This window comes from Acartia tonsa, chromosome 14, assembly GCF_053477335.1.
Source record: "Acartia tonsa isolate MP-2025a chromosome 14, ASM5347733v1, whole genome shotgun sequence".
NCBI lineage: Eukaryota > Metazoa > Arthropoda > Copepoda > Calanoida > Acartiidae > Acartia > Acartia tonsa.
Window position 1 is genome coordinate 7,833,300 of NC_137273.1, and position 16,156 is coordinate 7,849,455.

The following is a 16,156-nucleotide window of genomic DNA, read 5'->3' on the forward strand; positions in this document are numbered from 1 at the left end:
CTTGTTAATACAAAATATAACATGGAAATAATATAGTTCATTTATACACCTACTCACATCAGCTCAATTTACTATGCAGTTTAGCTGTTTTTATGTCCACCTATCCTTATTCTTTTTCTGGTGGCTACGCCCCTAGATGCCTTTAGATCTTTCCGGAACATATAAAATAATATCCTTTTGAAATCCTTATATAAAAGTAACAGGATCTGTGTCTGTCTGTGTGTACCGAAGGATCTTACTAACCGCTGAGCCAAGGATCTTGCTAACCGCTGAGCCGATACGGTTCTCCTTAACAGTGTGGCTTCACATGTGTCCTGGGAAGTTTTATAGCTATTTCGGGAGAGGAGGGTACCACCAGCCTCCTAAGAGAAATCGCCCTACAAAAAAATGCTCTCCCCCTTATCTGTGTTGCCCCTATAGAAGCCTCCAGGGGCGCAGTCGCTAGAAAATTGATGCATATGCGAGGAACTGAAAACACAACCTTGCAAATAGCCTTGCCCTTTTTTGCACTCAATAATCTTAAATGTCAGACATTGCTTATCTTATCATGTGATATATGCTCACAGACAGAGAGATATGTTACAGAGAGAAGATCGGCAGTTTCCCTCAAAGTGCCAAGTCGAGTATAGGAATCCCAACCCCCTATTTTGAAATAAATTGAAATAGTGTGAGGGCCTGATGGTAGTACTTTACATCAGATAAGGTTAGGTTTTATCGGGAACTAGGTGGGTATCCTTGCAGGGGTAGAGCACCTTAGGTATAGGCCCTGCAGGTGTAGGGTTTAAAAAAAGCATGCAACAATTGTTAAGTTTAGTATTCCAAAGAAATTAATATCTAATTTTCAAAAACACTTGATTTTTCCGATATTTCCGTCAACATTGTGATCAAGATATCTACTATCTGGAGACTCCAAGGGGAGGGGGGGGGGCAGAACTATAACCAAAACCACCCAAATAACATTACTACTGTATATAATGGTGAAATGTTGATATAATAAAATTAAATTTTCTTTTGATGCCATAACACTTACCCTGTTTATGTCTGCCTGCTAAAGAAATGCTTTATCCAGCCATTTTGTTAAATAAATAAATAAATATGCATTATAGCTTATATTACGCATTTTAATGACATCATATAAACATAATATAACAAGGATTTCAACATCCATGAAAGCGAAAATCAACTAATCAGAAGTTTAGACAAACAATATGGTACCTAATTGTTCAAGGAATTAATATTGTAGATCAAAGAAATGGGATAATCATATACAATAAAAAAAATTGCTGTGCAGTGCACTAATCAATATTGTTTTTTTTATAAATTCATATTTTCAACTCTAAAAATCTTCTTTTCATGCATTTTGTTTTCAATAATAGACTTTATTGTGAAAAAGTATTAATAAAGATATATAGGATTGAGCAGAATATTTTTTTTCATATGAAATCATAGTAAATTAAAATAACGATGTTTATGGATGTAAATCTGTTTTTCAATAAATATTTATTATTAATTTTAAGCATGAAAATTTAATATAAAATGGAACGATGTCTGTCTGTCAGTCCGTCGGAAGCTTTATATTTCGCTAAACAGTTGACCATTTAGGTTATGATTTTCAGGGATGATTTCTGGCTTTATAGATCATCTATTATATGGTTTTAGGCTATTTTCTGTCACCCCTAGAAACTCAACATCTATAAGGTAGTAAATATAATTGCTACAATTGGTAATATTTTAAATTCCTGATTAACAAAAATAAATATCAATCAAACTATAAATTATTGCAAATGAACTTTAAAAGATTTAAATGATTTAAATGAAAATCTAAAAATAATTCTTGCTTATAATAATTTTCAATGTGCAAATTTAAGGATGAAAATGAATTTGCAATCTCACTGCTTGCAATTTTCAAACGCGAAGACTTTTTGAGGCAATCAACCCTTTGATTTTACAAATTTTGTAATGAAGTTTATATTTTGAATAATGAATGTATGAATATATATTAAGGGCCACGCCCCTAACCCTAAAAACACTTCGATCTATTTTGTTTTTAAAGAACATTTTCTTAGATAAGACATTATAGTGTTTTATTTCAATTCTAATCTTTAAAATTATTCAAGTTCAATGTAAATAATATCAGGGAGTAAGGGAGGGGACAATGGATCAAATATTCAATTTTTAAGAGTCTCAGACTTTGGGTACTGGCTTAAAGTGAATGTGCACGAATTCCACAGTTTCTGACTGAGTTTGGGTACTAGCGCATCAATGCCCCGCTAACTAGCTGAGTGAGTTTTGAATATTGCAGACAGAAAAGATGGCTGGTTTTAACAAATATTTTTTCCCAAGAAAATGTCATTTCATATATAGAAACTCTACTGTGATATTTATGTGTTAACCAACCTAAGAACCCCTTGAATTTAGGTTGCAGTTAATAATATATTAGAAGGGTTGACAAAGTTCTAAACACGATTTTTCTAGTGATTAATTACAGAATGTTTACTACATTGTGATGTATTGGTAATTTAATTTTCAAGTGAATGATTTTTTTCTTAGAACTAATTTTTTTCTAAATTATATTACCATGATCCCTTTACAATTTTGGTCAAATTTTCTGAATAAATCTGGTTTTCATTGCTTTACAGCAAAAACTCTTAAATTGAATTAATTGTCCATTGTCCCCTCCCTTACTCCCTGAAATAATATACTAATAATTTAAAACAAGGATGGCAATATTCAAAATTACAATCTAGTAGATATAATAATAAATACTAATATCATGAACAGTCAGACAAACGTAAGTACAAAGTGAGTTATAGAGTAAAATGTCTTAAAGAAATAGAAAATTGTATGTTACTTTGCTATTATAACGGTCTTCATTTTCTAGGATTTTTATCCCTTTCAAGGTTGAGACTTGTTTAGGTATGCATTTAAGCTAATGTAAGCTAATACTCTTTTTGTCTTTGAGGGAGTATAGGGATAGGTTAATACAAGATAGATCAATCTATCCTCTTAATTATTCATGTACTTTCTTGTTGTAAAATAAGAAAATTGGAGGGAATATTGATGTATTATTAATCAATACTTTATGTTCTTATCCATACATTTCTGCACTTTGCCAATACGAAGGGAACTTAAGGGATTATACAATGATGTAAATCTCTAAGTATGAAAAACAAAATGACCCTTTTATGTAGGTTAAAATTATAAAAAGTTTTGACACTGATCGTTTATACAGCCCAATAATAATTTAATAAATGTCATCAAAGTTTGTAAACCAAGGAATGGGAGAACTTTGGTTACAAGTATAATTTACAGTCCAATGTCCCCTCCTTCCCTGTCTATTATGCAAAGTATTGTGAAATATTTGTTTAGAAGCATTGAATTATCATAACAGGAGCATATAACGTATAACTATTAACTAATGCTTTTAAGGGAAGCATACCATTTTAATAACCATGCAATTTAATCTTGTATTAATGAGAAAAAAATGTTTGAACTTTTTAGCAGGTTAATTAAAACAATCTCTTTGCAAAAAATATTGCAGTTGAGTTATGTCAAAAATTGTTCTTATAAAACCACAAAAAATGTAAATTAATAGTATGTTTTTTTTAGCAACCTACACGAATACAAGATGCTGTGAGTATTGGTGCAAAAAATATGACGTAACAAAAAAAATTTGCCAATGAGAGGCCGTTATTGACCAATGGTAAAATTTATAGTGGCCTCTCATTGGCTAATTTTTTTTGTTACGTCATATTTTTTGCACCAATACTCACAGCATCGAATACAAGCTTACAGTATCAAAGCTTTATTGGTTGACGTTTAAACTTTACATTTACTGAATAACCATTTTAATCCAAATTACAAAAACAAATACTGTTTCGATTTTTTAAATATAAATATTTTTACCTTTTTGTGTAAACATATCTGCTGTCTAGAATTTTAAAACTTGAGGCTGATGCCAAAATTATTTTCAGCAACATATTATAATTGTATATCAAAGTTTTGAAAACAAAAGTAATAGTTATTTCTCGCATCGTATTATAAACAGCTTTCTGCGGATATAGAATGTACAATTATAAGATTAAAACCTCGGGGCTAAAAAAAATGGTTTTAATCTTATAATTGTACATTTTTATATTTGTAGAAAACTGGATATTATACGATGCTAGACATAGTTTTTTCGTATTGATGAGAACCGGTTCTAATCCACCGGTTTCGAATGAATACGAGAATGATATTAAAATACATGGAATTTAAATCTTTTTTTTAAATGTTGCTATGATTTGCACTTAAAAGTTTTTTTTGCGCATTTTAATATGCTGTTTAAAATTTGTAAGTGATTTTAATTAAATTTCAATGTCACGTAAAAGGAGTAATTTCAGTCTGCATTGTTTCATTTTCAAAGCAAAGCTTCTCTGTAATATTATTTTTTCTGGTTTATCAGGACGGTGGCAGACTTTTCTTATCATGTCTGTCTGTGTGTAGGTCTATGGGAGTCTTCTATCTATTTTAGAGACCTCCACCCTCGCAAGGGGAAACACCCCTCCCAAATTTTCAAAAAAAACTTGATGAATAAAATTTCAATTGAAAGGTCGAATTTAACCCTTCCCCCTCTCTCTTGAGCCCCTAGAGACATCTAGGTGCGCAGCCCCTAGATTAATATAGAATAATTTATTTTAATAATTCTAAAATAAAATCTAACCTTCGACATGTAACAATTGTAGCTTTTAAGCAAGTTTTAAATGATGAATTTTCAAAAAAAAATTTCGTGTTTTTAAAAGTATGATCCTTTCAATAAGAATTTGGACTTATCTAACAAAAAATCATTTTGATCATATCCAAGGATCTTAAATGAAAAGACACTATATAAATATTGGTGTATGTACAATTCAAATTATGATTAACATATCTACCCTTTCTGTAGATATGATGAATATTCCTGTCCCTGATTTGGTGAATGGTGTGTATTAACTTCCGCATATTATCTCACTCGTATTAGGCAGAGAGACAATGGGCTCTTTATTACACTAGTCCCCAAAGTTTTATAATAAAGTTTTCTTATGCGTTAGCTTAAAAACTTTGGGGCTATAATGAATTTTGATTGGTTGGTTTATTAGGTTGAGTGTTAAATTTTTTCAACCACTTATATTAGGCAGGAAAAAGGGTAATTTTGTGTATCATCATTTGGGATGTACATAATTTTATCGGCCAATTTTTTATCCCTTTAGATCCATGCGTATTAGGTTTTTTGCTCGATAGAGATACATAAAATATGAATTAATAGCCGTAAATTACGGATTAATTTTAATAATACAATTTGTTTCAACGATCATTTAAATACATTTTTTCATATTTATGAAAATTAAGTTACTGTACAGTACTTAACTGTCTTTCCAAGTTATTTGCAAGGTTCATAAACAAAAATATAAAATAAATGAATGAGAAAGATTAATAATTTATGGTAGCAATGTACTGAGGAAGGCGCAGTTTTTGGACTGTTGCAATAATATGCGGTTTTGATAATTTAATAGTTTGATACATGTGCTGAAGTGAATGCACACTATTTTGAACATGATAGATGCCCCTCCCACTCTGTCTAAGATCCATTTATTTTAAAACTTAAAGAAATCATGCAATAATAAAGTATTATCCTATTATTATGTAAAGTAGTGAAGGATTTCGCTAACCTCTGAACCAATTTAGGGAAGATAAAAATAGGTCACAAGAAATTTTTGGACATTTCATTTAAAATTTGAGTCTTGTAGAATTTTTGGGCATTTTGTCTCCCTCCCCCCTAAATACAAAGACCCTAAATTCTATACCCAAGGCCATTTGACCTCAAATAATTTAAGGCAGATGAAAATAACCAAAATTTAATAAATCTCTATATTAAACCTTTTCTCTAACATATTTTTTCTCTCGTTACTTTAGCATTTTGCAACAAAAAGTTTATTGCATACTCTATTTCATAGTGTAATAAAATGCACAATCTTAAAATGGCCTATAAATCTACTTTTTTTCTAACTACCTAACCATTAAGTGCTTAAGGATTAAACTGAGAAATATATTCTAAAAAATAATCAATGAATTTTTATTGTAAAATAAGATGACCGATAAACAATAGCCTGAAAATGAACGCTAATTTTAATAGTACAATTAATAAAAAAACCCTCTTAAAAGTTGAATTAATAATTGTTATTTAAAAATAGCTTAATTTTAATATAATATGCATTCTATTCTAGTATATACAACTTTTTATAAAAATTTGTAAGACTTGATAAAAATTCATTCGTCCACTGTCGTAAAACATATTATTTTCATTTTAAGAAAATGTTTCGCCTAAATTTTTTTTCACAATTTTTGTCAATATGTTTGTTATGAGATGGTTAATGTTTATTCTTTAAAAGCATTTTCATATCTTAATAATGTCTTTATTCACTTTTGCTGTTATCACTTAACTTTATAAAGCACTGCAATTAAGAAATAAACATAATGCCAAAAATTTTAAACCTTTTTTCATAAAATTAATTGAAGCGCAATTTTTAACTAAATATCACATAAGAATGAATTTTAAAACTTTTTAAAAATAATTAAAAATAAAACGTTTCATTTCTTAAAATCATTATGCTTAAATTCAAACGACAATCCACCAAAAGACCTTTAATTTAGCACCTATGAAGCTTTTTACAGTGCCTATAAAAAAGGGGAAAAATTGAAAAACTTTTGGTTTAAAGTTTTCTATATGACGTCATATAAGAATATTCCATTTTTTATATGCACTTTAAAGAGCTTCATGCACCCAAATATAAAAATGTGTACCTGTATTTGTCCAGGAATCTTGCACCCAAATATAAAAATGTGTACCTGTATTTGTCCAGGAATCTTGCACCCAAATATAAAAATATGTACCTGTATTTGTCCAGGAATCTTGCACCCAAATATAAAAATGTGTACCTGTATTTGTCCAGGAATCTTGCACCCAAATATAAAAATATGTACCTGTATTTGTCCAGGAATCTTGTACCCAAATATAAAAATGTGTACCTGTATTTGTCCAGGAATCTTGCACCCAAATATAAAAATGTGTACCTGTATTTGTCCAGGAATCTTGCACCCAAATATAAAAATATGTACCTGTATTTGTCCAGGAATCTTGTACCCAAATATAAAAATGTGTACCTGTATTTGTACAGGAATCTTGCACCCAAATATAAAAATATGTACCTGTATTTGTCCAGGAATCGGAGCGCGTGGTACCACAAACTCTCCGTCATTCCGCCCAAATCTGAAATAAAAAATATCCATCAATTTTATTGCTCATATGGCAGACATTGAATTCAAAAAAATATTGTGCTATTGATTGTTAAATTTTACAAACTATTTTAATTTCTCCCAAACTCAACATAAGATAAAAAATCAGCCAATTCCAGTACTTTTAGATATGCAATGATTATACAAAACCTTTTTTATCTTTAATTTAAATGAAGATTGAGTGAGACATTTAAAATCAAGGCTTGACAGTGGGGTATAATTCACCTTTTAACCCATTTGGATATTTCTAAAAGTTAGCTGAACAAACATTTTGCCATATAACGTATAGGATCAAACATTCAGCTAATTTACAAGTTATCAAACACGAATTTTCTGCGGCTTTAATGTAGCTATTGTGCGGATTTCCATCCCTATTAAAAAATACTGGACATTTAAACGCAAGAAGAAGAACGAGATACGCAAATAATATGGTAACGAAAAGTGTTAGCGTTCACTTGTAGAGTAACTTTATCTAAAATTTGTCTAAGTATCGAAGGATTTATTAGAATATTCTTTTCTAAATATTTAACCCTGTTCCTATTAATTTGAATGTCTAGAATGACTTGTTTAAAACTTTGGGGGATGATATTTGTTTCTCATGTTACTACACATTTAAATGTCGAGATTTTGATAGAATTTCTAGATATGTAAATAAATTAACTTTATTATAAAGTTAAACAAGTTTTACTATATTCATAAGTAGTTGATCCTATGGACGGGGCATGAATTTGTTGGAAAAATCAACGGACAAAGTGAGTTATAGAGTAGATGCTCATTCGTTTACACTGCAAACTATTTAAACATCTATCTTCAATTGCAGCTCAACGAAGCTTACATACAGACGAACAGACAAACAGAAATACAAACATTAGATTTATTGAGTAGCTTTCCTACTTAAAGGCATAGACATTTTCAAGCCATATTACTATTCCATAAGTTTCTGTTTATTTCTAGGAATATGAAATGTTAATTTAATCAAACTTTTTGGAAGTGAAACTGCTCTTTAAAATCTGTTTGTCCGTCTATCTAACTAAGATGAACGTTACTAGAATTACTACATAGTTTGAGTATGGATTTCAATAAAAATAAAAATGTAAAATTAATTTAGGATTTAATAGAACTAATTTCCTTAAGAAGAGCATGATTTCATTGGTTAAAAGTTCAGAATAGTAACAAAATGACAAATTACAGGTGTTTATCCGTAATAAAAAAATTAAATAATCCACATTTTCAACCTAAATATTAAAGCATTTTAATCATGTGTAGGTTCTATAAAAGCAGCTGCAGATTCAATAAGTAAGACATGCATTTAAAGTATAGAATTGCTTTACTTCTTTAAAAACTTATTAACAAAACAAAAAAAGATGTTTTGACATAACATGCGTTTTTATACAAAATACTGTACATAATTTAATTCAAATATGAGAGCAAAAACGATAAAAATTATAAAATTTTAAACAAATATTCATTTCTGGATAGGAGTGCTCTTCTTTAAAGGGCCTATAGAGCACCGAAACCCCCTTCCTTAATTCTTAATAAATTGAAAAAAGGGGGTAGAGGCTAACCTTTGCCTAACCCTAGCAGATAGTCCTAACAATACAGTGCTTTAACAAAATATAACCCTAACCTAAACTGATTTAAAATATGATTAATTATTATTCATTAAGATTTGTCCAATTTTTTTTTATTAAATTAGTATACTTTATTCAGCCGTTATAATTATTCAACGTTTTGATATTAAAATGTATAATTTATGTAAAAAAAATGAAAAATGATGTACTTTTCTATGTTAATGATGTTTTTTCCTTGATTTTCAAATTCAATTGTTTTAAATTGCAATAGATATACAACAAGCTACTTCATTGCTAAGGGAGGGGCAACATTGAATTTTATAGAAAAAGTAAACAATGTCAAAAAACTAAAAGATTAGCAGTTTACAAATGTCGACTCTCCTATTTTTGATGAAGTCTTTTTTGTATTAATAAAAAAATTAGCAATGCTTTCAAAATTACACAATATTGAGACATCTCCTATACAAAAAAAAGTATAAAAAGTAGTAAGTAGATGTGGTTATCCTTTACAGTGAAGCTTTTCATAGGTCTAGGGAAGGCTTTTAACAATTTTGGTGGAGTGTATCTCCACCCTCCCATAAACATTTTTTTTTACTTTTTCTTTTTAAAACTGAAATAAAAGTTAGAGGGGGGGGGGGGGTGGGAGATTCAACCCCCAACCACCTCAAGTTTCCATAGAAGCCTGTAGGGTGTAACCACTATTTTTTCATATAGTACACAATCTATTACAAGGTTTAAATCTATAGGAGGATTCTAATATTTACTATCAGAGTTAAATGTTTTTTGTGTGTGTACCAAGAAACCGCTAAAGTCATGGCTAAGCCTACTTTTAATTGTAATACTCAAATGGTAATTACAGATTAGGATTAAGGATTGCCAAACCCCCAACCAGAGTTATCAGTGATATGTCAACTAAAAAAAGCCATGACTTATTGTGAATTAAACAATGCATGATTAATAACTGAGGCATTAGAGAAAAAAGTTACCATAGACACCATGTTACACAAACCCTTAGAACCACAAAAGACTTTTTGTTGAATTAGTTTATCTAACATGTAACATTAAAGTCTAATTTTTTACCCCTTAAAAGTGGGTATTTTTCTATATTTCAAATGTATTTGAAGATCCATAAAACTACTTGAATTTATGATGAAAAAGCTTATGATATATTTTGGGCAACTTTCAGGCTAATTAATTAGTGTTAAATATTTTCTTCTGTTATAAATTTGTCTCAAAAGCAGTACATTATTGGTAATTAATATATAAGTCCTTCAAGATATCTTAATTATAATCCTAAAAGAAGGTATGCATACACTAACGCATATTCTCACAAACGCAAAATGTTTCATATTCATATTATAACACAACCGCAAAAATGAAAGGTGGTATGTAAAATAATCAAAAGAGTAAATCAAACATGAAACGGGCAGTTTGTGCCGTTTTGTAACAATTTGTTTTTGAAATGATTTTGTAATAATATAGATATGCGGAAATGGATGCACCCTTTCAAAAGCACATATTCTTTTCCATTCATTATGCAACAAGGGTTTTATAACAGTATAACATTGAGTATGGGCACATTGATAACCGAAATTTTATGAAAATCTCTATTTGTTGGAGACGTTTTAGAAAATCTTGATTGTTTGCTTCAAAATTCAGTAAAGTATCCAAGCAACTCTAAAATTAAATCCTAAAAATGACATATGTCCTTTTACTGTATCCTATATTTACGCAATTTTGCATCAAATTTATGTTAAATTTCGTTTAGACTTAAAAATTAATGTTCTGCTTTTTAAGATCTGACACTCTACAAGAGTTATTGTTCGTTTGTCCTTCCTTCTGATTTTAGAGCTTCACTTTTATAGCTGTAGTCATCCTTGTTTTTCTAAAGATTCTTTATATTACATAAATGCATTCTCATTTATACTATCCCTTTTTAACTTTGCTACTGTTAATATATCAACATAAGACTAAAGAAGTCAATATGGAACTATTAGATTAGACAGTCAAATTTGCCCTATAAGTATACCTATTATATTACATTACATTATAGGTAATAATTATTTTTTTAATAATTATTTTTTTTTCTACAAATAGCCTATCCATTGACCCTGCGTCTAATGAATGAACTCATCAAAGAAGAAAGATTTTTCAGCAGATAACTCGAAAACAATAATTTCTGTGCATTTTGTTGTTCTTTACAGTTGCACAATATGCAGGGAGGGAGGGGATATTGGCCTATCAATTATTCTGGTACCCAAAGTTTTAAACAACTTTCTCTTATTGGTTAATTCAAAAACTTAAGGCACTTTTTTGAATTTTAATTTGTTGGTTTCAAACTAGTAGTTTTAAACCAATAATTTTATCTATAGAAGGAGTAATTTCATAGATCATGATTGGAGATGTATATCAATTTATCTCCCATTGTCTTGTTCTTTAAGGTCCCCGACAATACGTCTTTACAGTCTTTAGTTTCCCTTACTCTATTATAATTGTAGCCTAGCTATACTTTAGCCAAAGATCTTGATGAACATCCACAATGATAATTAATAAAATTACCCCTTCTGTATATTAAAATAATTTATTTAAAAGTTTTGACACTACTAATTTGGAACCAATCGATCAAAATTCAATACCCAGTATGTATTGTCAGTGAAAGATGGGGCTTTGGGTTGCTTATTACAGAAATCTCCAAAATTTTATAGTAATATTTTTCTTATCTGCATGCTTAAAAACTTTGGGGACTTTTATTGAATTTTGGTTGGTTTGTCAATTAATTTGAGTTTTCAAACGTCTTAACCACTAATCTATCGACGTAATTTTTTAAATCATTATTGTGGATGAACATCAATTTATCAGACATTATCTTATCTCTTTAGATCTTGAGGTATAGGCCCCCTGCAAGAGATAAAAATTCAAAATACGGGGGAAGGGGTTGCTTAGCTAAAAAATACAGACGAACAATAAAATCTGCATTTTGAAGAAATCTAGAAAAGAATAGAATTGGAAAAGGGTAAAGTGTCATAGTGGCTAATTAGCTTCCAGGAAAAGGTGACAGTTCCACACACTTCCTTGCATATTTAACAGAATATGTGGTCCTATAAACCAACAGAGCAAAAGCCAGTTTTTATTTAAAATCCGCAAACTATCCATTTTGATTTTTCTTCATGACTAACTAAATTGGTAAAAAGATAAGCGATGCAGCTTATTGTGCATATAAATGTGACGTCATACAATACAAAAGACCAATTATAGATCAGTATACATTTTAATTGACCATTGGTAAAATGTAACCTGTCCCATCATTGGTCATTTTTACTGTAGGACGTCATTTTTATAGGCATTATAAGCTTCTTTAAATAATTAGTTGTAAAACAAGACCATAACTGATTTTCCTTACTTCTAAATTCACCAAAAAACAGACAAATTAGAGGCTAACTTTTTCTTTAGTTTATTATAATCTTTTTAAATTTTTATAATTGTTTAAGTCAATTTCATAGAATTTATTATAAATCTCAATATTGTATTAATTTTGGCTAATATTTCACATTAGCATTAATGTATACAATAAGATTATGCATTTAATTTCTTTTATTTTCAAGGTGTTGTTAGAAAATTAATTTCCAAGAAAATACTTTTTTTAACCCCTGATCTGTTAAGTTTTTTTTATTAATCATTTATTTTTGTTGGTAGCTAAGGTTTTCTTCAATTAGTAATTGATTGTCTATAAATTCTTTCTAACCCTATTTCAGAGGTGCTCCAAATAATGAGCACTATTCCAGAAGATGGGGGGGGGGGGGATGATTACCCCCATGAAAAAGCAATAAATATTTTTTTCGGCAAGTTGGGGAAAGACCCTCTGAAAGGCACCAAAACCCCAGGAAATTGGATTTCACAATTTTTAGGGAAGTTTTCCTTTCATCCAGATAAGGTTTAAGGCTATTTTGATGACGGGAGGGATATTTGATTCCCCCCCCACCTCTATAACAATTTTACCCTCTAAAAAATGATCTTAAAAATTTTAAGTGTCTTCAATATTATTCAATATGATTTGTTTAACTTTGCTTTTATGAATTTTATCATCTTTGTTTTTTTCTATGCATGATGTAATTTAACTTATATTCAGTTTATTTTCAGAATATAAACAAATAATTAGGAAAAAACCCAACAAAATTAAGTTTTACATAGGATTTAAATAATAAATGAACTATTTAGTAATTTGATATTATGAATCTTTCTGTAATAAAATGTAGCTAATAGAATAATTGAAAAGTATAAAATATAATATTTTACTCTTTATTACAAATAACTTTTTTTTGTTGTTTCTACTAATATAAAAAAAATTATATTTTGAAGTATGACCGACAGACTGACGAACAAAGTAAATTATAACATCTATTATTAGATACTTATTGGTACAGGGAATCTTCCCACCAAAAATACGCTATCTATCTTAAATAGTATCCGTGAAAATCTTCCTTATATCATACGAATTAATGGACGGATAGACAAAGGGAATTATAGAGAAGCTTCGCTATAATGGTTGGGGAAAAAGCCATGTGGACCAATACACAAATACAATTATTAAACTTCGATGGCTTCATTATATTTAATTCAATATATAAAACAAAATTTATGTCCTAGAAATTCAACAATATTAGATAAAATTTATTTGGTCATAAAATTATAATTTATGATCCAATAGTACTATTAATATTCAATTGACTATGAAACACTTTCAGTTATGACATCTTAAATAACTATACAAATACTAAAGAGTTATGCTAGAAGTTTCGCTCAAGCAAAACTAACTGAATAATGTTAGGATTTCGTAGAAACTAGGATTTTTACAGCCATTTAAATGTATAACAACACAATTGAATTTCTGCCCATGGTACCTGGAAAGTATAATGTAATTTCCTATAAACAGAATGTCTTTAAAACTATCCTAAGTTGACCCACGCGCTTTAAAACACACATACACACACACGCACGAACACAGAAACAAGTTAAAGAGCATGTAACGATTTTAGAAAATTTTTAGAGTACTCTAAGTACAATTTTATATGAAAAATATTTGTTTCTTAACCCTTACAGATCGGGGGGGGGGTCATATTGACCCCCCTCTCTAGTTTTTTCAATGTCATTTTTTTTGTAGGTGAGATAGAGAGTTGTAACTTCATGACTTTTTAAGTTTAGTAATTATACGTCGGCAAGAGTTGATTTTATTAGGATATCTGGTCTGTGTCGGTCGTGGTGTCCGGTCAAAGTCGGTTGGGTAGCACAAAAATTAAAAAAAAATTCTAAATAAATCTTAATTTCTACATTATGACTTTTGTGTATAAGTGTGGTAATACGACACCCAGACGGACAGGCCGTTTACAGAGTTGCTTCGCTGTGACTTATGATAACAAACCCCCAGCACTAATCCTATTATATCACCATCTATCTCATGACCGCTGTTGACCCCGCACCCAGCGGTCAAACTAGCCTGCCTAAATGTGGGGAGGGGACTCAAACATGCAACTATCACGAGTCCCTCACGCGCTTATATAACTGGGAGGCGTTGCCTCCCCTTTTACCACCGCTGCCCCCACAGCTTGTCTACCGTCGGGAGCTAAGCCCTAGCGCCCCACACCCCCTTCAAACCTAACCATTGTTATAATCTGTTGTATATATATAGTAAACATAACTTGTAAATATTATTCAGTTTAAATATATAATTTCTGTATGATTGAATCCTGCTTGTTTGTTTGGTAGAATAATTAAAGGCTAGGGCTCGTTGAATCCGAACTCGTTACCCCGTGGGCCGAGAACGCTCGGCTTACCAGAACTTGGTGTCAGCGTGTTTCAATCGAGCCGTACAGAAACTAGCCTATTCTACCTCTGATTGGACCCTTTGGCAAGTAAGGGGACAATCAGCCGCCAACTGACCCGTGAGACGGCCTTTTTAGGTCAAATTTCCATCATTTTGAATGCAATATGTGGGCCTCTGGCCTACGGCAAGCAGATTTAGCCTGCTTAAAGCGCCAGTTAAGACGCTTTTTCCGTGTCGTGTAGGAGTAGCGCTAGGTGCGCAGCCACGGCAATCGGATATTTTAGCTCAGACGGCTACAGAACTGAGTCTAAATTGGCAAGTGTAGCTGGGACAAGCCCCAGGACACCCAGGCCAAATCCACGAGACAGACAGCTGGGTGCTGGTCTCCCTGAGAAGGCAATGTGTGGCTGCGAAGCTTCAGCACACAAGTAAGCCCTACCACTGCGACGGATAGCAGATTTTGAGCCATAGGCACGGCAGGACGGGACATTCCCTGCCGCTGTCTCCCAGGATTCGAACCCGAGGCGCTGCAGGACAGGCCATTCCCTGCCGCCATTTTCGGGATTCGAACCAGCGGCGCTGTAGGACGGGTCATTCCCTACCGCCGTCACCCCTCTGAACCTTGCAGGACGGACATTCCCTGCTGCCAGTGCTTCCAGAATCACACCTAGAGCTCCTAGTGATAACAACACATAAGTGTGTATAAATGTCAACCAAGTGATAAAAATAAATATAAAATTGTTGACCAAGTGATAATTAATAAGCTCTAGTGATTCGAAGCTACAGGCTAAGCCACCATGGTAAGCGATACCACCATAGCTGCGGTTCGGCCACCACCAAAGTTTCTGCCAACCCCAGCCGAACGAGAGGCCCCCTTGTCTCAAGGGCAGGACCTCCACTTCCCCTGCCATGTCAGGGTGAGGTTTCCTACCCCTGACCCTGCCCAGCATGTACAGGTTGATGCCATGATTGATTCTGGCAACCGTGTACCAGGGTCTGCTGTAATTTCTGAGCACCTCATGCACGCAATGGGCGTGCAACGCATGTTGATTCCGGACAACACCCAGATCCTGACTGCTAATGAGGAAGGCCAGCCCCTCCAGGTAATAGGAAAGTTAAAAGAGTTATATATGGCAGTCTCACACACTCTTATACTCCATCTATACCACGTGACTGTGGTCCGGAACCTCTCACACCCTCTGAACCTAGGAGGGTATTTTCTCAAGGAGTTCGGAACTAGGCTCTGTTTCGACATGCAACCACCTTGCTTGTGGGTGCGTGGGGAGTTTATCCCACTCCGTGGCGTCCCCATTGACCGGGAGACAGCCGAGAGAGAGCTAAGTTATGAGGGGCCCCTGCCAGGCCCCCTGCCTGAGCAGCCGCGTGTGGTTGAGAAAGGCACACACTGGGTGGACGCTGAGCTCAACGCACACAAGGGAGCTAACCTGCTAGCCAT

The 16,156-nt window shown here is 32.1% G+C and overlaps 2 protein-coding genes across 8 annotated transcripts in view; both read right to left on the reverse strand.

The window, feature by feature from the left end:
• The window catches only part of ND-B17.2 (NADH dehydrogenase (ubiquinone) B17.2 subunit), a 397,876-nt gene that overhangs the window by 293,815 nt on the left and 87,905 nt on the right, over positions 1 to 16,156 (reverse strand). The gene's annotated exons all lie outside the window — the stretch shown is intronic.
• The window catches only part of LOC145306322 (uncharacterized), a 228,818-nt gene that overhangs the window by 76,833 nt on the left and 135,829 nt on the right, over positions 1 to 16,156 (reverse strand). For all 6 annotated transcript variants that reach the window (XR_013874950.1, XR_013874951.1, XR_013874952.1 and 3 more), the window contains one exon: positions 7,225 to 7,285. Coding sequence is in view for 3 of the 6 variants with exons in the window: in XM_080148405.1 (XP_080004531.1) it covers positions 7,225 to 7,285 (61 nt within the window). In the remaining 3 variants the exon portion in view is untranslated. The remainder of the gene's footprint in view (positions 1 to 7,224; positions 7,286 to 16,156) is intronic.